Source organism: Rhipicephalus sanguineus, chromosome 10 (assembly GCF_013339695.2).
Source record: "Rhipicephalus sanguineus isolate Rsan-2018 chromosome 10, BIME_Rsan_1.4, whole genome shotgun sequence".
NCBI lineage: Eukaryota > Metazoa > Arthropoda > Arachnida > Ixodida > Ixodidae > Rhipicephalus > Rhipicephalus sanguineus.
This window is the reverse complement of record NC_051185.1, coordinates 11,086,293-11,109,614: the sequence shown is the minus strand read 5'-3', so window position 1 is coordinate 11,109,614 and position 23,322 is coordinate 11,086,293. Positions and strand designations below refer to the sequence as shown.

The 23,322-nt window shown below is 49.4% G+C and overlaps 2 protein-coding genes across 2 annotated transcripts; one reads left to right on the top strand and one right to left on the bottom strand.

Annotated features, from left to right (window-relative positions):
- The first annotated feature begins 1,526 nt into the window (after positions 1-1,526).
- LOC119372344 (uncharacterized) lies at positions 1,527-5,397 on the top strand. Its single transcript, XM_037642818.1, has 3 exons — positions 1,527-2,185; positions 3,535-4,882; positions 4,924-5,397. The coding sequence occupies exons 1-3, from the start codon at positions 1,527-1,529 to the stop codon at positions 5,395-5,397; spliced, it is 2,481 nt and encodes an 826-aa protein (XP_037498746.1).
- An 11,495-nt stretch (positions 5,398-16,892) lies between these two features.
- On the bottom strand, positions 16,893-20,127 carry LOC119372343 (uncharacterized). The gene is made up of 2 exons (XM_037642816.1): positions 19,260-20,127; positions 16,893-17,050 (listed from the first exon to the last, which is right to left on the bottom strand). Exons 1-2 carry the CDS (start codon positions 20,125-20,127, stop codon positions 16,893-16,895), a joined length of 1,026 nt encoding a protein of 341 aa, XP_037498744.1.
- Between the last annotated feature and the right edge of the window lie 3,195 nt (positions 20,128-23,322).

The window sequence follows — 23,322 nt, the reverse complement described above, 5'->3', positions numbered from 1 at the left end:
TTCTTCTGTCTCTCATTCCCATTAGCAGCCTTCTTTACCTCCAAGGTAGTGCCTGGTGAGATTTCTCCTGTGCGTGATTAAACAATAAAATTTTGTTCAAAACGCCGTTGATTGATGAAATAAACCAACGAAAGACGCCCAGATGTTCTGTAAAAGCAAAACGAAAGAACGCCAGATGTTTCTAAAGCAAAACGAAAAGGCGCCAGCTGCTTAACGAAGACGCCAGATGTTTTCTAAAGCAATGGTTTTCTAAACAATGAAAATTCACAGCGTACATGTAAAATTAAAGTGAGCTGCAAGTCGTCATAACTCATCGAACCTTTAGTATAAACGCGCCCGATCTCACGTCGGTGATGATGTACTGGGCAGAATTCACGGAAGATTCACGGTTTACCGATGAACCTCCGCAGCTTCGCCCACTCATCATCATTCACTCCGTGGATATGCTGTGATTTTTTTTTAGAAGAATGAGAGATGAAAATTGCGTAAGTGACGCATCAATAAGTTTGTGTTACTTAAAATTGTTATCGGGAAAGTATTTGCTGGTATTAGATATACGAGATGAGGAGCGCATGCGCAACGCGCATGTGTTTTGGAAGTGCTCTTACATGTCCATCGTCTTCAAGAGCTGAAAGTGCGCGCCCTTTGTGAGTCCTCTTTGAGTCGTGTTTACTGCAGTAAGCCTATAATTAATACTGTACGTACACCAACTTTCCGAACAGCAAGTCACTACTTGTCCATTGTTGCCGTGTTTGCGATAGACTGCAGGCCCACACGTATGTTGAAAGAAAGAAGCTTTCACCAGCGCGTTCTAGCTTGCGCGTGCTGCCAGAATCCTCGTGGCCACGTTCACCAGGTTAGTTGTTCAATCCCAGAAGAGCCAGGGTTTTAACAGCTCTAGAGTCCGCCGCAGCTGGACGTCCTGTTCGATCGACGCCTCTCGCAGCAGGGTAGGCGATACAGCTATCTGTGAACTCTTCCGAGGCTTTGCGTTCTCCTTTACATCCCGGAGGCGAGAGAACTAGGCCTTTCAAAGGCTCCATAGCGAAGGCTGTCGATAATGGACGATACGACACACAAGACCTTTCCTATTTGCGGCAGCGTCCTTTACGGCTGCCGGGCCGCTCCCTGGACCGTATGTTGTTCCCGAACTGCCCGCTGTTCCCCGAACTAGACAACACACAGCTCTCCCAAAGTGACGCTGGACGAACGGAAAGCGCCGGACCATCCGAAGTGAATTTCGTCAGTGAAGCTCCTGTCGCCGCTACACAGGCGACAAAAGAAGAGCCAGCGGCAAAGCCTCCAGCCGTCAAGACTGTGCAATCGTCCAGCGATCCGCTGCCTGCAGGGTCTCCTACCACGATCCCGAAAAAGGACAAGAAGAGGGCGTCGCTGAAGCCAGCGATCAGAAACGTTTGCCAGTCAAGAGCAAAAAGAGTTTTTCTTCTATCGAGGAGAAGAGTTCACCCGTCGAGAGCAAGAAAACTACTTCAATCGAGAACAAGAAGAGTTCGCCAGTTACGACAATGGAACCGGCGGACCTGAAAAGCGAGGAAAGCTCCGAGGAACACGACGAGTCGGAAGAGAGTCTCGAAGAGTCCGGCGTGACTTCCCACGGCGACGCTGCGTCCTCCAGCGACCCAGGAGATTACGAATCGTCGTTCAAGTCGAGGAAGGGCCTCAAGGAGGAGCAGAAGAACGTGCCGGCCGCGGTCTTTGCATTTGTATCCGTGCTGATCGTCTCCTTCCTGGTCATGGTGGCCCTTCTGGTGGTTCCGAGAGGGAGCGGCCGTCATAACGATGCCCATGACATTGAACCACTGCGACCGGCGGAAGACTTCGGACGGAAGAAGGGACGAAGTGGCACCGAAGAGGCGAGGAAGGAAGAAGAGGCAACGGGAGATCTCGTCACGTCGCTCCCGCAGACGACGTCGACCCGCAAGAGATATTTCAGCCTTGCCGGCTACGGTGACGCCAGCGCGCCCGACGGGGATGCGACATCCGTGGAGTGCGACACCGAGTCGTGCCGATGGGAGAGCCGGCTGGTGAACGACATGCTGAACGTGACGGTTGACCCGTGCGAAGACTTCTACGCGTACGTCTGCTCGTCCGCCTGGGAACGTTCCAGTGACGACCTTCCTTACAGGGCGGCGGGAAGGGCCTTCCTGATCAACGAGATCACGAGGTAACGTCAGTTCTGACGAAATTTGATGGTATACTGGTATCAAACAGGATTTAGCGCGTGCGTAGCAGTCACACTGTATCGCACGTGTAGCGCAGCTAGCACTGAAAAGAAATCGCAAGCGGAGTGTCACATCTGCCAGAGCAGCATAAGCTTAGTCAAGAGGTGGGTGCATGCATGTGCACACATACGAATGCACGCACACAGAGGAGTCGGGTGCTTCACTTGTGATACGTAACAACCTTATAGAGTCAAACCTATATGTTCTCATAAGCTAGTCAGTTACAGCAAACCACGGCAGTGCCTCAACGCAGCTAGGCACAGCAACGCTTTAATGTTTTATTGTTTGACTTTATGCTGCTCCAGTCATAGGCGTGCACACGGGGGCGGTGCTCCCCTCCCCTAATCACGTGAAGTGGGCGCTAATTCTGCACCATACCTTTAATCACACGGACCTACCACGCCATTTTTATGCGCATGGGCAAAGCATGCTTTTTGACACTAATGATGACCGAGGACACCTAATTACATTCAAACAACTGCTTGCTAACTTTACCTCCGGAAAGCCAGGGACCAATGACAGGCTGTTGTGAGAAGCACGTCATCGCTTAATTTTCATGTATGTACCCATGGCGGAGCTTTTCTTTCTAACTCGACCAAAGGGGGGGGGGGAGGGGAAGGCTGCGGTGTAATGTTCCCTCCTCCGCCTAATGGTGTACACTGCGCACGCCTATGGCTACAGTATACACGGGGGAGTGTGTAAATTATTGGTCGGTCTGATAAGTTGCTTATGCACTGTGAGAGTTCACAAAATGCAATTGACAGCTCAAAGCGGCAAAGAGAGCCGACAGACGGCATTATGCTTGCGCTTAGCTCTGCCCTCTTACCTCACGCTGCGCCGATGTCGAGTAAAATCTCGCATGTAGCTACACTTCCACGTTTTTTTAACCATTTACAGCAACAACTGATTTCATGATAACGATTGTAGTGTTATCGGTTCGCAGGATGCTGTGACATAGACATGCCATGAACGCCTGAGGAGCCCGCAGTAAGACAACCCGGTCGACACTGAACCCAAACAACTAGCTTTATTCTACTCCGTACATCTAGGAGAAGGCCGCCACTCATTAGCACAATAGTAAGGACCTCTACAACAATGAAGACCCAATGATTTAACTTGCCAACGCCAGTGGTTTGTTAGAAGCAAATGCAGCACTTTAGTTACATATCTTCCGTTCAACTATGATGACCTCAAGGACCCATCGAAATTGTGTAATGCAAAATGGTCTACTATTTGCGCGTTGCCTAAACAGACCGCTCTGTCAGTGATGTAATCGTGGAACACATTCCAGGTACCTCCAGGAACACGCCCATTCGGTACCATCCGCGGCCACAAAGGACGTCAGTCACGGCAAGCACAACTTCCTTGACCACTCTAGCATTGTGCTGAGCGGGTGCCTGAAGAACGCGGTGCCCAAAGATGTCCACCAGTGGGATGGAATCAGAGGCCTGCTCAGGGACGTCGGCCTTGAGGACTGGCCCTACGTCGAACCGCCACCGCAACCTTTCAGCTGGAAGAGTTTTGAGTCTCATCGATCGGCAATGGCTGTGTTTCCTATCGTCTACGTCTTTTTGCGGAAGCTTTCAGATGACGGTGACTACGTCCTCCATCTGGATGCACCGAGGGACTTTCTTTCCGTGCAGTACACGATGCAGAAGACAAAGGCGTCCCTTCCTTACAAGGAAATAATCCGGCAAGTTTTGACTCTGTGGAAGACACTGCCACGTAGCGGAACTCTGGCCGATGACGTCACACGCTTTGAGGCGCAACTTTTCGAGGCGTCCAAGCCCATCCCCAAGCCACTATGGAAGAAAGACGCCGTCCACAACGTGAAGGAATTCCCGAAGCTTCCGAACTTCCGCGTGGACGTCTACCTTTCGCACCTGCGGAAACGCCACGCGGATGACGTTGTGGTTCTCAACGAGGCGTACGTCAGGAACCTCTCGGCCATCTTGCCCAAGCCCACTCCCCGGACTATCCTGAATTTCCTCGGCTTCAGCGTCATCGCGCACGTGGCTCCGCTTCTGCCAGAAGAATCGATCCCTGGAGAGCTGGTGCGCATGGGCTATCCGAGCTTCCAGCACCGCGTGAATCCCAGGGTGCAGGGCTGTTTCCATTTGGTCAACCGGCTTTACCCGCATGGCGTCCGGTGGATATTGCGGGACATACTGGCCAAGACTCCCGACCTGGACCGTCAGTGGGCCGTCACGACCAAGAACATGGTCTCCTCGCTGGCGCACACCTTCCACGAGGGCACCGTTTTGGATGCAGAGCCTAGACGTTGCCGACGCCGTCAAGCGCTCAAGACTCTGCAGGTGGGCTACCTCGAGGGCCACGAGCGCGAAGAACAACTCGACCAGTACTACGCCCCCACGAACGTCACCTACGCGACGAAAGATCTAGTCCGACACTACGGAGAGCTGCTCGCAAGTAGCCTGCACATGTACTGGAGGTCGAGCAAAGGCGAAGACAACTACGACGCGCGCCACGACACGCGCTCGGGCGACCTTGACGCTGCCTGGACGCGCGCTCCGGAATCGACGTCGGGCGTGTACCTGACGTCGAGTGGCGTATCCTCCGCGGCGCTGGTCGCGCGAGCCGCGTACCCGTCCACGCTGTTCCCGCTACTAGCGGCCGACGTGACGCGGGCGCTGTCTCGTGCTCTCTCGACGACCCGAAGTGGTCCAGCTGGACTCTGGACCGGTTCGGCGAACTGCAGTACTGCCTGCTGAAGCGCTACAAGAGCGGCGTGCGCAGGCTTCGCGTCTCCACGAGGAACGTCCGCTACTTCCTCGCGGAGATCCTGGCGGACAACGCTGCGGTCAAGCCCCTGATGGCCGCGTTCCAGCGTTTCTCGCACGGAACGACTCATTTTGGTTCCGACGGACGGCGCTTCTCTAACCGGATGGTGTGGCGGCTGTTCTTCGTCAACTACGCGTCCGGATTCTGCGTACCCAGGGACGAAGCGGCGCAGTTCGACGAGCGCATGCGCCACCGTCTGAGCCTGCCGCCGAACGTCCGGGTGAACCTGGCCCTCATGGATGTGAGGGAGTTCCGGGAAGCGTTCAAGTGCACGCAGGAGTACGGTTCGCCGCAGTGCCCCGTGTGGAAGCGGAAGGGTGACGGTCATGGCGGGAACTTGGACGCGGCCTGACGCGCAATGCGTGCACTGCTCGCGGCAACACGCTGCAGTTTGATCGCGAGCAGGAGACTTCTGCGACGAGAGCTACGAGTCGCGCGCTCGTGTCATTGCGCTCGGTTGTAGCGCCAGCACTAGCTGCGCGGCGCGTCTATGAAACGCTCGTCGTGATTTAACATTGTTAAGTTTTATTTTCTGCCCGGCGACCTGCTGCGTTAATAAACGCGACTGCGTTTATAGGGCACCTGGAGTCTAGTCTTCCATTTGTCCACAGCCTCTGCGAGAACGGTGGCGTTTCTTGCTGCCGCTTGAGCGTTTGACGAAACCAGAGTTAATGCTCATCGACTGTGGTAAAGTTTGCGAGGTTGAAGTTTGTTCGGTTTCAAAAACGAACATTAGGAAAGAGGTTGTGGTCGTATGTGCGGGACCATCTACACGCATTTATTAAAGGGTACTGACACAAAAATTTTAGCCTAGCATTTTTTTTTTTGCTGCAATGTGTTACTGGGGGCCTGTTAGTCGTAACACGGCACATTGTTTGCTGCAGCGTGCGACAGATAATTACATGCTCCTCATTACCGACCAGTGTCGAATTCGGCTTTGAAAAACGACTAGGGTGGCAATGCGGGCTTGTTGGTTCATCATACTTAAAAGAGATAGCGCAGAAAGACACGGACACAAGAAAGAAACAAACAAGCGCCAGTGTGTGTACGTTGTTTCTTGTGTCCCTGTCTTTTTGCGCTATCTCTTTTAAGTTGAAAAACGATACAGCTCCGGGTGCAACTATCACCACCTAGCGGGTGCAGCGCTCGACACGTCAGCAGATAGAACTGTGACGCACTTCCGCGGGGTTCGCGAGCAGCCGTCTGGAGCGAACGCGGCAAAAAATGGCGGCTATGACGTCATCATGACTTGTTGCAGCGTGGTCACGTGAGGGAAGTAGGAGGATCACCGAGTGTCACCTTTGAGGGTGTCAATAGCGCGAGAGTGTCGATCACTCACGCAAACTTAAAAATTCATTTTAAATATCTTCCAAGCTATATTCTCTGTTGATATTTTGCAGATGATACACGCATGTTCACGGGAATCGATCCCGCAGGCTATCTCGGCCGCGTGATTTTGTGTCAGTACCCCTTCAACATATTCGAACGGGCTGATGAAAAGCAATTCCCAGAAAGCCATAACTAAAGTGGCATTACATAGAAAAAGGATACTTGCTTTGGGAAATTGAAGAATACCTCGGCTACTCTATTCTTCTATGAACCTCTACAGTATGAATGATTGAATGAACTAGACATAGCATTAAATGAAATCGAAGGCGCTGAATTTTTTTAACTATGTATACACCATCCGGAACAAAATACCTCATCGACAAAAACCTGTATTACATAAACTGTCACTACTTTTGTAACGGAAATACCTGTGATCGGAGGCTATACTATCCAGTGTGTCGGAACGGAACGAAAACCAAAAAAAGAAACAAAAAAAACGATATTTTCGATCGGAAAGAAAACGTAACCGAAACTTTATCTATTATTTCGTTCCGGAGTGAAACTAAATTTTTTTAATGGTTTTTCGGTTCACGAGAAAACTTGGCAATCCGGAACAACTGAGGTCTGCAACGTGAGCAATTATGCATATCTCAGGGTACAGTATCAGCGCGTACTTCAGGCAGGAATTCCAAAGAAAAGATACGTTGAAATTGTGCGCAAAACGAAAACAGTGGCAACCAGAGATGTTTATATTAACGCAAGTGGACTTTTGCGCACCTGTCACGCAGGCCAGCGTGGAGGGGGCATTGTGGCGGCGCTGAAGTTTGTTACAGCGAAAGCTGTTATGAGATCACAGCAGCTGATTTGGGCACCATAATTGTCCGCCGCCGCTGGTGTCCGCAACTGCCAACGCATGAAATAAGAAAAATGAAATGAGAAACATTTCTATGATCAGATGGAATTTTTACCCGCGCCCTCTGCGTGGCAGTCGAATATTATGCCACAGTGCCACGCTGGTGCTTGTAACTCCTTCGCAAAAATACTCTATGTAGGTGACATTTCGGGCAAGCAATCGTGTTAACATATGTAATATAGCGTGGCAGAAGACGAAAATAACAACCTGGCGTCACACAATGCGAATTGCGCAACGAGTCAGTCGTTGAATGCTTCCAACCCGTTACAAAGGCCTCAGCCATAAATCTTCATCGTCATCAGCTGCAGCACAAAGTGCACATAATGCCTTACAGATGTGTAGTGGGTGCTTCGCTACTTCAGAAAAATTGCGGTAATATATAGCGTAGTGGGTACCATGCAGTGACGTAGCCAGGGTGGGGCACACCGGGCCCGTGCCGCCCCCCCCCCCCTGAATTTTTTTTTGCTATGGCATACAGAGCCCACAATGACACTTGACCACATGTGCCTGCCCGGCCCTCACTTCAAATCAAAGAGGTTGCCCTCCCGCCCCTCGAAAAAATCACAGCATATTCACGGGGTGACGATGAGCGGGGCGAAGCTCCGGAGGGAATCATGGGTAAACCGTGAAACTCTTCCGTGAAATTCGCCCGGTACAAACACATTGTATATATTAAACATCAAACTTTTATTGTACTGTTGGTTTACGTGGTCCCTTCATTATCAACCGCTTTGTGCTCGGTGAAATGCAGGGAAAGTGTCCGCTCCCGAGCGAAAGAGAAAGCGCGCCAAGAGCGAGCGCCTTCTGCCTCCATCCGGCGACTCCGAGCGAAAGCGCGCCAAGAGCGAGCGCCTTTTACGATCGCAGGCATCCAATGACATGCGCCATTCGCATTATACAAGCGCCATCTGTCATCTTTAAACAGCAACTCTAAGAAATACATGAAACGCCATCTAGTGAGCAATTCATTAAACTAGAGCTGGCTACATACATACATACTACTACTACTACAGAGGAGGGAACGACCCACACCCTAAGGAGCTTCGCCCCTAAAAAATTTCTGCCTACGCCCCTGGTACCTTGCATGTGTACTTGTATTAGTTGCCCCAAGAGAGTCTCTGGCTCTAGAGAGGCCGCTCTTCCAGCTTTCGCTGTGTCTGTGCTGCGCTTTCCGCGCAAGCCTGGCGATTTTGTTAGGTGCGCAGCATCTTATAGTGGAGTTTCAAACCGGTGGTGGTGGTGTTGTGCGGCGTGACCACCCTTACTGCGCATGCGCATACCCTCTCCAACACCTCCTCTCGACTCCTCCTTTCCTCTCCCCTTTCCCCGCTCCACTTTCCCTCTCCCCCTCTCCCCTTCTCCTCTCCGCTCTTCCTCTGAAACGCGGGCTAGACATGCCGAAATTCTTCCTCCGCAACGCCGCGATGAGCGCCAGCGCATGCGCGTCCCCTCCCCCTCTCTCTCCTCTCCTACGCTGCCCCCCTCTCGCACGCCTGTCGACCGCGTTCCCCGCTCGCGCTGTGAGAATTAACGGCCAGGCTACAGGGAAGACAAGAAGCGCGTAGCGTTCCTCTTCGCGTTCCACGACGCGAGGTCGGTAGCATACCCAACGAACGCCAACGGAACGCGATCGTGCAAGCGCTCCGGCTTCGCATCGCCTCATGGTCACCTTTAGAGGGAAATGGTGTAATTATCAGACAGCGGTCTTGCACATAATAGAGTACACTCAGTGACGTGCTGCTTCTGAGATCGTGTTCACTCCCTTGACACAAAGCATTGAGCCCGCTAAAAGAAATCGTAATTGACTTTTGAGAAAATAAATACTACGACTTTGAAGGGTATACTGGTTTCTGTTAGTTAGGAATTCGTGGTACAGTTACTTCCGCTCCTCTGAAGAACGTGGGAAGAACGTGTTTACCCCTGTCCCACTTTCTTGAGAGGAGAAAAAGTAACTGTATCACACAATCTAATGTTTTGATTACCTCAACTTCAAATGATGATCATGATGATTCTAATTGGCTCCTAGCTTCTCTCGATCAAAGCAGGCCTTCCCATATCAACCTTGACAGCCTCATTTGTCACTTTGCGAGACGTCCCATAGTCCTCTGTTTCACGTGCAGTCCCGAGAGCACCACTGACTTCATGCTCACCACTGAGTTCCCAAATCTAAATTATGGAACCATCACACCTTTCCACAAACCTTTCCACAAACCTCTTAGACAAGGCCTGTGGATTCAACCTGGACATGTTGAAAGCAACGTTATTGGCCGCCTGAGATTATACAGGGAAAATAATTCACCGAAGCACTGATATCTAAAGCAGAAGTAGCGCCCTCTTGCGGATATCCGGCAAAATACGAGTGACGACAATTACTTGATATACGTACACCCTTGCATTTGTTTTAATAATACCACGCGACAATTGACACCTGGGCATGTAGCTCCTAATACAGGCTAGAAGTAACGAGACTTCCTACATGATGCGCCAGCGCAGACCGCACACTAGTGCACAAGGCCGTCTGCTAGCTATTTGCTTAGGTATGTATGCACACTATCACCTTATCTGTGTGATCATGTGTCCAGAAAGCCCGTGGGACTCTGATCGTCGTATCGCTGATCTGGTTACGCCTCGCCGATATTAAAAGCTACCGTATCCTGGGGACGACGTGCGCACGATTTTATTAAAAAATTGGAAGGTGTACATGGGGCAGATAGTAGCCGTGAAAGAATTGTGACGAAGCAAAAAAAAAAAAAGGAACTCACTCAAGGTGCTCACGCACCTTCGCACTGTTGACAGCGCCAGCAGGACATCATGCGCAGGAGAGGATGTGGCTACACCTGGCCGGGACCAGGCGCCACCCATCCAACTCCGACACAGAGCCACTACCGCGCATCAACCGCGGCGGCGGTTGTTCCCCCAAGCATGGATGCCCATTAATGACCGTACTACTTACAGGGCGGAGAACGGCCGGGCATCGCCTGTACCCGTTTGACCGGTGGATGTCCGGCGGTGGGGTTTGAACCCGCCACCTACCGCAGCCGAGCCGGGCGCCCCTATCCATTAGGCCACGGCTGCGGTGAGTGCCGGGGCTTTTGTCATTGTCATTTGACTCTACTATAAGTAAAATAATCTGGTTCGATGCTTTTTGACAACTCTGCCTGGCTTGAACCGCATAATCGTGGATCGCAGCTAATTTCCAATTAAGATCTGTAGTTGTATGCAGTGAGCTTTGTTCATCGTATCTTGTGATCTAAGCGCGCGTGTCTTCCTCTGCGCTATCCACATCGCCATTCACGGTCTTCCTCTTCTTCCTCATCATGAAAGGATCGACAGAAAGGGGGAGCTTCATGATATTTTGCCTACTCCTTTCTTTATTCTGATATGCAACAACACCATCTGGGTGCTTTTCAGCAAGTGAAATAACAATCTTTTTAATCTCGTATAAATATCTATCTGGATGCAGAAGCCTTTGCGCAAGATGAACACTTAAAGAACCATGTCCAGAACGAAGAATGATCATTGTGATGTAGTTGAAAATATACGATGAATATAAGTTTTATGAAATATAACTATGAGTCAAATAAATAGCAATTGCATGCCACGCAAAGCACTTCAAGTGTCATACAGCGTCTGTTGTTGTAGTCGACAGGTATTTACTTTTAAAAGCGTTTTGGACGCGGAAGTTACGAGGGTGGTCTGAAAAGTTCTCGGCCTGATGTAGAAAAAAGCGCTTTGGACCTTCAAGTTATTTTATTTTTCAACATAGTCTCCCCTCAACTCTACACACTTGGTCCATCGATATTCCAGAGCCAGGATTCCGTCCTTAAAATGACTTTGTGGAAGTCCTGAAAGGTACTCATCCACAGCAGCAATCGCTTCTTCATTTGATAAAAAAACGTTGCCCACCAAGAAAGATTGTGAGTTTTGGGAACAGGTGGTAGTCCGACGGGGCCAAGTCAGGAGAATAGGGTGGGTGCTCCAACAATTCGTACTTAAAATCGTGAAATTTAGCCATTGCAAGATGTCCTTTGTGCACCGGTGCATTGTCCTGATGAAAGATGATTTTCTTCTTCTGCAAACCTGGTCTTTCCTAACGAATTTTCTGATTCAATTGAGTCAAAAGGTCACAATAATACTCCCCAGTTATGGTTTTAGCCTTTTCAAGACAATCCACAAGCAGAATGCCTTTAGCGTCCCAAAAAACGGAGGCCATCACCTTTCCTGCGGAGGGAACTGACTTGGCTTTTTTTGGTGCAGAGGACCCGGTTTCAGTCCACTGCTTTGATTGTTGTTTCGATTCCGGTGTGTAATGGTGAATCCAAGTTTCATCCATTGTTATAAATCTGCGCAAGAAGTCCGCTGGATTTTTGTTATACAGCTCCAAAGCACGCTGTGACATCGTCATGCGGTTGCGTTTTTGCTCAGGAGTAAGGATGCGCGGCAGCCATCCTGCACAGAGCTTGTTCATGTGTAGTTCGTTATGCAAAATGTGACATACACGTTCCACTGAGATGCCAACAGCCTCGGCAATTTCACGCAACTTCACTCTCCTGTCTTCCAAAACCGTATCGTGCACACGGTCAATCAATTCAGGAGTTGTTGCAACTTTTTGGGCGCCCTTCGAGCGGGTCATCTTCAATGCTCTCTCTCCCCCGCTTAAACTCAGCAGCCCATTTCTTGACTGTGGAGTATGAAGGTGAATCTTGCTTGTAAACTTTAACAAACCTTGGTGAATTTCATTCGGAGATAAACCTTCTTTTACCAAGAACTTTATCACCGTACGGTACTCAAGCTTCTCCATGCCTTCCGGTGCTTCACATTACACCCACTGTGATCGACTGGTCAAAGCCAAACTGCTAATCGGCACTAGATGGCGTTTCATCTGAGACTTGCAGAGACTGTATGAACGTGCACATGAGTGCTACAAGTTCTCGCTCGCGTGATGCTTATTGAGGCCGAGAACTTTTCAGACCACCCTCGTATAATACAGACTATAAAGACAGGGCGTGCAAACACGGACACAAGAAAGAAGTCAGGACACCACAAACGTCGGCGTTCGTGGTGTGCGGCGGTGTGGGACATCCGCAAGCGTCAGCGTTTGTGGTGTCCTGACTTCTTTCTTGTGTCCGTGTTTGCACGCCCCGTCTTTTTAGAATGAATACTTACCAACTAGCTCAGCTCTCTGTTATTATAATACAGCTACGTTGCGGTCGCACAAAAGAAAATTCATTTTTTGGCAATGATTTCGGGCAATGTGCTATAGAACTTTGCTAAGAATATGCGTTAAGTACCTCAGAACTTTTTTGGGTGTTAACGGCCACAGCAGGCTTAGGGTCAATGACATGTTGGAAAGGCCACCATTGTAGGATGACATCAACCTTCGAATTAGCTAGTGAAAAAAAAAGATTCTTCATGAGTACCACTTGCCCTTGATGCTCCAGCCACGTACCTCTAATTGCTTTTTATACGCAAATGCCAACGTACACCCAAGTCGCTGATGGAAACCGGAACATCGCATGGTTGTTCACTCTATTCGCGTGCGTGCAGTACGAGCAGCCAGAATGCGATGTGTACGAAAGGTAACTTCATATTGCGTCTTGAAGGCATGACGCGGCACAAAATCAGCTCGCGCTTATCTACAACTTAAATATTCACAAAGCTTAACTAACTTGCTTATGGTTTGCGTGTTTTATAATGCACAATTTACGACAGGTTTTTTTTTTTTTGCACCCACGTTTACAGGACTGGTCGGGTACTCAAGAGCGTCTCGATTCTTCGTTGCTTGGATGACCCGCTGCTGTTAATACACCAGAGCTCGGCATACTCACTCATGAGTACACTCACTCACACTCACTCACACTCATTTGAACATTGTGAGTGTGAGTATGAGTGAGTGATGAGGGGTGTGAGTAGAGGTGAGTATGAACGTGAGTGAGTACTCATGAGTGTGAGTAGAAGTGAGTATGAACGTGAGTGAGTACCCATGAGTCTGAGTAGAAATGAGTATGAAGGTGAGTGAGTACTCATGAGTGTGAGTAGAAATGAGTATGAAGGTGAGTGAGTACTCATGAGTGTGAGTAGAAATGAGTATGAAGGTGAGTGAGTACTCATGAGTGTGAGTAGAAATGAGTATGAAGGTGAGTAAGTCCTCATGAGTGTGAGTAGAAATGAGTATGAACGTGAATGAGTACCCATGAGTGTGAGTAGAAATGAGTATGAACGGGAGTGAGTACCCATGAGTGTGAGTAGAAATGAGTATGAACGTGAGTGAGTACTCTTGAGTGTGAGTAGACGTGAGTATGAACGTGAGCGAGTACTCATGAGTGTGAGTAGAAATGAGTATGAAGGTGAGTAAGTACTCATGAGTGTGAGTAGAAATGAGTATGAACGTGAATGAGTACCCATGAGTGTGAGTAGAACGAGTATGAACGTGATTGAGTACTCATGAGTGTGAGTAGAAGTGAGTATGAACGTGAGTGAGTACTCATGAGTGTTAATGAGAACTAACAGACAATAATGCCAAGGAAAGTATAGGGATGTTTTTAGTAATAAATGTAAGGTAATTGTGAAGAAAGAAAAGTGGACGAAAAGATAGCTTGCCGCGGGCAGGGACCGAACCTGCGACCTTCGAATAACGCGTCCGATGCTCTAACAACTGAGCTACCGCGGCGGCCATCCCCCCGTCCACTTTATAGGGTATATGTGTGCATTTAAACGTGGGAGCGTCAGTCAGCGCCGCCAGTAGCCACGACGGCGAGTGTGGAACACTCTTTTTCTGCCTGTTGGCGTCACGTAGCACGTGAACTTATTACGAGCTGGCAGCTGACCAATACCTCACATACCACCTGAAAGCATCAAGTCTGCCAGAACGAGACCCTCGCTATGAATGAAGGAAAGAAGTGTTAATTTCAAGGGCTCGTTTTCTTTGTTATACCCAATATTAATGAGAACTAACCAGACAATAATGCCAAGGAAAGTATAGGGGATGTTTTTAGTAATAAATGTAAGGTAATTGTGAAGAAAGAAAAGTGGACGAAAAGATAGCTTGCCGCGGGCAGGGACCGAACCTGCGACCTTCGAATAACGCGTCCGATGCAGTACACGTGAGTGTGAACGTGAGTGGGCACTTATGATGTGAGTAGACGTGAGTTTGAATGTGAGTGAGTACTCATGTGTGTGAGTAGACGTGAGTGTGAACGTGAGTGAGCACTCATGAGTGTGATTAGGCGTGGGTATGAACGTGAGTGAGTACTCATGAGTGAGAGTAGACGTGAGTTTGAATGTGAGTGAGTACTCATGTGTGTGAGTAGACGTGAGTGTGAACGTGAGTGAGCACTCATGAGTGTGATTAGGCGTGGGTATGAACGTGAGTGAGTACTCATGAGTGAGAGTAGACGTGAGTTTGAATGTGAGTGAGTACTCATGTGTGTGAGTAGACGTGAGTGTGAACGTGAGTGAGCACTCATGAGTGTGATTAGGCGTGGGTATGAACGTGAGTGAGTACTCATGAGTGAGAGTAGACGTGAGTTTGAATGTGAGTGAGTACTCATGTGTGTGAGTAGACGTGAGTGTGAACGTGAGTGAGCACTCATGAGTGTGATTAGGCGTGGGTATGAACGTGAGTGAGTACTCATGAGTGAGAGTAGACGTGAGTTTGAATGTGAGTGAGTACTCATGTGTGTGAGTAGACGTGAGTGTGAACGTGAGTGAGCACTCATGAGTGTGATTAGGCGTGGGTATGAACGTGAGTGAGTACTCATGAGTGAGAGTAGACGTGAGTTTGAATGTGAGTGAGTACTCATGTGTGTGAGTAGACGTGAGTGTGAACGTGAGTGAGCACTCATGAGTGTGATTAGGCGTGGGTATGAACGTGAGTGAGTACTCATGAGTGAGAGTAGACGTGAGTTTGAATGTGAGTGAGCACTCATGAGTGGGAGGAGGCGTGAGTATGAACGTGAGTGAGTACTCATGAGTCTGAGTAGACGTGAGTATGAATGTGAGTATCGACGAGTGTGAGTGGACGTGAGTATGAGCGTGAGTGAGTACTGATGAGTGTGAGCAGACGTGAGTTGAATGTGAGTGAGTATCGACGAGTGTGAGTGGACGTGAGAATGAACATGGGTGAGTACCTATGAGCGTGAGTTTGTGATTATAAAAGTGGGTGAGTATCAATGAGGGTGAGTGTAGTGAGTAAGTGAGTGAGTATCGATGAGTGTGAGTAGAGTGAGTATGAACGTGAACGAGCGCCGATGAATGTGAGTAAACGTGAGTGCGAAATTTAAGTGTGTGCCGATGAGTTTAAGTGGGGCATATTTATGAACTTGAGTGAGTGCCGATGAATGTGAGTATGAATGTGACTATCGACGATTGTGAGTGGAAATGAGAATAGCGTGCGGCAGCCCCGATGAGTGTGAATATAGAAGTGAGTGATTTGGATTTAAACCGCTCTTTATGCAACGCACCGTAACTATATGCACCTATGGCACGAGTGTTTTGCTTTTAAGAATTTTGTCATGAAAACAAATTTTAACGAAAAAGAAAGCGGGAACCTCGTTTCGTAATAGTCGCAGGCTATCCGCGAATGAAAGCACTCCTGAAAAATCAGATATTGCTTCCGGAGTAAGCCCGGCTTTGCGCGGCATATCCGGCGTCCAAGCGCACCATCGGCAGTTATAGGCACGCCGTGAAAGCTTATTTACCGCGCGTTTTACAAACGTAATCTGTCCTTAAAGACTCGGATAAACACATGCGAGTGCGAGCGCCCGAACGACACCGAACGCGCGCAGACGCCGTCTGCGTTGAGATCAGACATATCATATGATTAAGAATCACCCTACGTAGCGCCCACAGAGTCACGCACGCTCATTCTGTTCTATCGTAACGCAAAACGTCACCGCAGGTGCAGGCAAAACCCCGAAAGCAGCAACCAGAAACTAGGGTAAAAGCATGCACCGCGGTGGCCCCGGCAGCGCGCGCCGTCGGTATTGTAATATATATAGCTGTTCACCTTCCCGACGAGGCGTGTCAAATTTAACCGAATGCCGCGTGCGCGCTGGAAGGGCCGTACTGAATCTGCGCCTCAAGCTATCGTTTTTGATTAAAAAAAAAATCCATTAAATTTATTTAGTACACCGAAGTGTTCACCACACGGATTGACTCTTTTTTAACACGACAGTGTTTTTATGCCGGGGTCCACCAAGACTCATGACGTAGATCCGTCACGGAAGTACGTCAGCAAAATGAACGCCATCAGATGGCAAAGAAAAAAAACTATAAGAAAATGTTCCGTTGACGGGAGTCGAACCCATGACCTATCGGTCCGCGCGATGATGGTGTAACGAATAGAAGAAGAGGAGAAACAGAACCCGGCCGTCTGGCTGTTTCGAAGGATTAGAACCAACTGAGCGTGCCAGCGCCCGTGGCAGTTGCTCGTGAGCCTCGCCCCTTCGTCCTCTTTTATTTGTAGCACACTCCCGCGGCCGACAAACTTATGACGGGCTGCCTGCTTCGAGGAGGTAAACTTTCTGGACGGGACGTCTAATTATGGAGCCCGGCGCCAACCTCAGCCAGCATGCTCGTGCGATGTTGTTGCGACCCGGTAGCAGTTAGGTCACTCGAGCCATTTTCCACGTTATTGTTGGTGAGTAGTCGTGCACCAGGACGATGTCGCCAACCTGAAGCCGTGGTGTTGTCTTGGGTGCCGCTTCGTGGGCCGATCGCAGAAGCAACAGGTACTCCTTGCGCCAGCGCTTCCACAGATGATCTGTCAGCGTTTGTCGATGTAGAACTCGACGTCGCAGATTGACGGCCGTTGACTGAGGGATTGCGGCGCCGAAATCTTGCGGCAAGCATGTTGCACGTTTGCCGAGCAGGAAGTGCGAAGGTGTCAGTGGGCTTGGGTCGTCGGGGTCAGCAGATAGATAAGTCAGCGGGCGGCTGTTGATGTTCGCTTCCACCTCGCAGAGAACCGTCGAAATTTCTTCGAAGGACAGATGGCTGCGACCGAGCGCTCGTTTCAAACGTGTTCTTGGTGATGCGTACGAGTCGCTCCCACCATCCGCCCCACCAAGGGGCTCGCTCGACACTGAACTTCCACTCGATGCGATGGTCACTGCAGAAGTCTTCCAGACTGGAATTTACGTGATTTCCGAGCTCTCTTGCGCTGTGATGGAAGGCCAGTGCGTTGTCCGAGTATATGGTGGACGGTATTCCACGACGGGAGATAAAACGCCGAAATGCTGCGACAAAGCTGATGGCAGTCGTGTCCGTCGTGAGTTCTAGGTATAGAGCGCGTGTTACAGCGCATGAGAAGATGGCTATGTAGGCTTTAGAGCCAGTCTGCTTCGCTGCGTGACAATAAAGTGGTCCGCAGAAGTCAACTCCGACAACCGCAAATGGGCTTGCTTCAGTAATTCGGTCTTTTGGTAATGGTAATGGCGCTGCGGGTGCCGATTCCGGGGCAATCTTGCGTCGTCGGCACATCAGACAGCCTTTTAATGCGGATTTTAAGGTTTTGCGGCCTTTCAGCACCCAGAAACGCTCACGTAATTCGGTGAGTGTGTGCTCAACACTTGAGTGAATCATTCGTTCATGAGAAGAACGAATTAGTAACTCAATGACAGCTTCGCCACCAGGAAGCACGATAGGGTGACGGAGGGACATGATGCCGGGCAGAAGTTGGAGGTGCCCTCCAACGCGTATGAGTCCGTCGTCATCGATGAACGGACGCAGAAGCAGGAAATGGGAGGAAGTAGGCACCGATTTTCCAGCCGACAGTGCTGCAAGGTCGTCAGGAAAGTGCGAATGCTGGACTTGCTTGATCCAGTAATGTTCAGCTAGTGCGATTTCTTGGGCATTTAGCCGTCCGACTGTCGACGCTCGCCGTGTTGCTGCGTTATCGATGAAACGGTAGATCCACGCCGTTACTCGAAGAAGGCGTGAGTACCGGCCGTAGTCGGTGACCATGAGTAATGCTTGTTGTTGGGCAAGGTTGACGACGCATTCGGCCTCCGGTACTACTTCTTCAGCGGTTAAAATGGGCTTTTGGCATCTCCCGTCATCCTCCCAGGCGTGCTTGGGAATAGGGAGCCATGAAGGACCTCTCCACCATAGAGATGAGCGAAGAAGCGCGACCGCAGTGATACCTCTTGTCAGTAGGTCGGCCGGATTTTCCTTGCCTTTGCAGAGCTGCCACTTGTGGCCCGCTGTACGCTGCTGTATTTCTGCGACTCGGTTTCTGACGTAGACGTCGCGGCGCCCTGGATTTTGTGACATCCGGTGGATGGCAATCTGGGAGTCAGTCCAAAAAAAACGGTCTTGTCCTTTGGAAACATGATATATGTTCTTGATGTGGTGGTAGATGCGGGCCGCTGTAAGACAGGCTAGCAGTTCCAACCGAGACAGAGAAATAGCTTTCAGTGGTGCAATTCGCCCCTTGCTCATAAGAAGCTAAGTACTGCGTTCTTGCGGGTGCATTGGCTCAGCACACACGTAGACAGCTACGCCGTACGCCCGCATTCTAACATCTGCGAAGACGTCTATCTCGGTGGTTCTAATTAGATGTCCTAGCACCCTGTTGACTTGTCTTGGCAAGCGAACCTCGCTTAGCATCGGGAGCTCGGAACACCAGGCGTTCCATGCTGTTAGCTGTTCTTGTGGTAGTGGGCAATCCCAAGGATGCTTTAGTTTCCAGAGATCTTGAAAAATCAGTTTGGCTCGAACAGTGAACGGCGTGAGGAAGCCGAGAGGATCGTACAAGCTAGCGAATCCTTGGAGCGTTGTTCGTTTTGTGGTGGGCATGGTTGATACCAATTTGATTACGTGGTCGGCGCTCACGATAACGGAATCATTGTCTCTTTCCCAGCAAAGCCCGAGGACTTTTATTGTATGTGGATCGCCACCGTCATCTTCCAATGATAATCGGTTCGTCTGGAACTGTTCTCTTAGCAAGGAGCTGTTTGATGCCCACTTACGAAGCTCCATGCCGGCGTCCGCTAGAATGATTCTCGCCTCCGAGTAAATCCGTTGAGCCGTCCGCAGGTTGTCCGCACCGATGACTAAATCATCGACGTAAAATGACTGTCGGAGGCATTCCACTGTTTCGGGGAATCGCTCTTCGGAGACTCGGAAATGCTGGTGTAACGTTGCTGCTAGGAGAAAGGGGCTGGACTTAGCGCCGAAGGGCACGCGGGTCATTTGCCAGCGAACGATTGGCGGAAATGGTTCGTGTTCCGTCGGGAGACGAGCAACCCATAGGAAGCGCAGCGCATCTCTGTCTTCCGGGCGAATGCTGATTTGAAGATACGCCTTCTTAATGTCAGCCACCATGATTATTGGATGCATCCTGAAGTTGAGCAAAAGTTTAAGTAAGTCGGCATCCATCTTAGGCCCCTTCATGAGCACGTTGTTCAAGGATGGTTGACCGGGAGCATGAGATGACGCGTCAAAAACAACCCGAAGCTTGGTGGTGACGGCATCACGACCAATTACTCCATGATGCGGCATGTAGTACGTGTTGGGCTTGAGCACCATGTCGTCTGGAACTCGGTCTGCGTGGGATTCGTTGAAGTATGCCTTGATGGTGTCGTCATAATGAACAAGAAGGTCTGGTTGCTGTCGGAAGCGACGGAGCTGCATCAGGAGCCGCTGTTTAGCGAGGTCGTAGTTGCTTTGGCCGGTTTCCAGACCAGGCTCCCGAAGAAGAAGGGGAACCTCGTAGCGCTCTCCTTTCTTGGACACGTCATTTTCGAACAATTCAAGGGAGTTGCTGTCGCTTTGGCTGCCGTCAGGACTGTCTTGCACACCTAGAGAGTCGATGCACCATAAGTTGGCAATTCGCATGTCCACGCTTTCAGTGGCTTCTTCGACAGCAATGAAGAGAGAAGTAGCTCGCGTTCTTGATCCTTGCGCTAGGTTGCTCAGAGTACCCTGAATGGTCCATCCAAAAAGGGTTAAAACCCTTTTTCGGGTCCAAGGGTTGGAACCCAAAGGGTCGAAGGGTTAGAACCAACTAAGCGTGCCAACGCCCGTGGCAGTTGCTCGTGAGCGTCACCCCTTCGTCCTCTTTTATTTGTAACACATTTTGTAACACATGATTGAACTCTAATGTCGTGTTAAGTCTGTTAGCAATTACTTTTGTAAATAGCTTGTAGACAACGGACAGTAAGCTGCAGGGGCTGTAATTTTTCAGGTACTTCACGTCCCCTTTCTTATGGATCAAGATGATGTTGGCATTCTTCCAAGATTCTGGTATTCTCCCCGTCGAGAGACACTTCGCATACAGGGTGGCCAGTTTTTCTAACATAATCTCTCCACCGTCTTTCAACAGGTCTGATGTTACCTGACGCTCACCAGTGGCTTTGCCTCTTTGCATTCCCTTTAGGGCTTTCTTTACTTCTCCTGTCAATACTGGTGGGATGTCAGATTTCTCTGGGCTATTACTGCTTCTTACGCTATCATCCTGACTGTCTCGGCTGCTGTACAGATCTCTGTAGAACTCTTCCGCTACCTCAACTATTCTATCCATATTGGTTGTGACCTTGCCTTCCTTGTCCCTTAATGCATACACCTGATTTTTGCCTATGCACAGTTTTGTCTTCATAGCTTTGAGCTCACCATACCAATGCACTATAAACAATAAACTACTTCTGTGATGACACGTTTCACTTTCGTGTTATACCGATTCCTATGAAGGAGGGATCAGCCATCATTTTTTTTTCGCTTTTCCGCGAGTGGACGCAAGCTGCACCTTGAATATCTCTGCAAATGTTAATAGGGCTTACACGAAACCGCATCTCAAAGCGACATATTGTGCCTTCAGAAGTGCAGACACAATCTGCAGTCAGCACACAATCGCCCTTGATAATTTATTGCATCGCTCATATAACGGGAACCTGTACAAAGACGCGCATAACGATTTCAACTCGTTGAGTTTTAGTTGGGCGTCCGCAACAGCTCGGCGGACGCAGTCTGCCAACCATTGCGCAAGACACTTATAAAGTTGGGCGTACGTAACGAGCCTACGTACGCAGCACGGCTGCGGGAGAGAAATGCGCATGCGCAGTACGTAACTTATCTACTCCAGGGATGCGCACGTACGCCCGTAACGAGACGTTGCGTACCTAACGCAACGCTTACTACGTTGCGTTCTCGCGAGACTGCGAAGAAACCAGAAACAATAGCACATGATGGCTGCAGTGGCTTTCGACGCAGGCAGCAACAGCGAATCCGATGCAAGTCGTGTGTACTCCACATTGAAAGGACGTTTCCACGCCAGACAAGGTGCAATCAAGCGGCACGTTCCGGCGTCCTGACGAGTGGGAAGACATAGCCTGGCCTCTCACAAAAATCACCAAGCAACCGTCTTCGACAGGTTGTGTGCGGGAACGCGTTATTCTTTTTCTGTCAGGCCCCGCGGTGAATGACCCCGTGAAAAAAAAAAAAAAAAAAACAGGAAAAAAAACGTAAGCTTGGTACGTGCATTTATTCATGCTGCAACATAATGCGCGTTGAGCGTTGTGCGAGCTTTAACTCATTGAAAGGGCTGCTTGTAGATCGGAAACTCAAGAATACGTTGAATACGACCAGTTGCTGCAGGATACTAAGGCCCGTATTCACAAACGAAACTTATCCTTAACTTATGACTTAAGTAACCGATCAGCACTTAACGCGTTTCACAGACCAATCTTGTACTTAAGTGAAACTTAAATCGCCACTTAAGTACCGGAAAGTAAAGTACAGCTACTTGCTACCTTAAAAAGTTATCCTCAACTTATGACTTAAGTAACCAATCGGTACTTAACGCGTTTCACAGACCAATCTTGTACTTTAGGTAAACTTAAATCAGCACTTAAGTACCGGAAAGTAAAGTACAGCTACTGGCTACCTTAAGTGCTACTTTAGCTGTTTTTTCGTCAAACAACATGGCCGACCACTACGGCTGTGTCGCCTACTTCACCGATTATGCTGGCCGTGTGGAAGAAATTACGCAGGATGAAGCATATCGTTACGCGCCGCCGTTACGCCAAGTTCTCAGGGATCGGCACAATCCCATTGAAGTGTATAACGACGCGGGATTCCTGTCGCAATCGCTTTTCCAGGCTGGTGGTGCTACACCTGTTACAAATGCTGCCGCTGGGCATAAAGCACAACGAACGCGGTCAATCGGTTCCGGCACTGCATGCTGATGACATACGTGAAATATATATGAGAGCTGAGGTTGTTTCGCTTGCTTCATCAAACAGTTTTAGCCAGGCGTCCGCAGCAGCTTGGCAGACGCGGGCTTTGATGGCAGCTCGCGTGCGTAGAGCTGCTGCGGTCGCTTAACCACATACATTGGCAGCTTGCGTCTCCAGAACAGCTGTAGACGCCCGAATAAACTGTGTAACGGAGCAAGTGAAAGACCTCACCTGTTATTTTTTTAATTATTGGTTCCTTTCACATGAAAACACTCCCGTTATTAAGAAAGAAGGGAACGCTCGCGGGCGCTCTGAAAATAAAAGAAGTTAGAGAAGAACGCCAAACGCTGAAAAGCAGAAAAAGAATCGAAGGAGCGAAACGCACGTATGGTCACAAAAGAACCGCTCGTATTGCATGCGATATCTCAGCACAGTAAACAAACTTGTAGACGACAAAATAAGCGCGAGTTGTGATGACCACTTTATAGCGAAGGCCGCTGAGTGGCGGCTGCTTGTTGTGTCTAGCCGAAGGCTTAAAACCGACAAAACCGACAAAAGTGAGAAATAATTTATTCCGCCTATTACGAAAAGTACCTTTATAAAGACTAGAACATTTACGGGCAGTGTTCCGCGAAAGTTACAGTAATTTATTGGTGCTTCATTTAATGAAACAAGTGTGAAAACTTCTGTAGCCTCGTTCCCAGGAGCCATACTTACCCAGAAAAGTGGTACTTTCATAAGTGCTGCTTAAGCGTGGTTTTTGAAACTTTCCCCGCACTTAACTCAAAGTTATACTTTCCTCATACTTTCATAAGTGTAACTTATCGCGCAACGTTCGCTGGTTTTCTGATCAAACAAA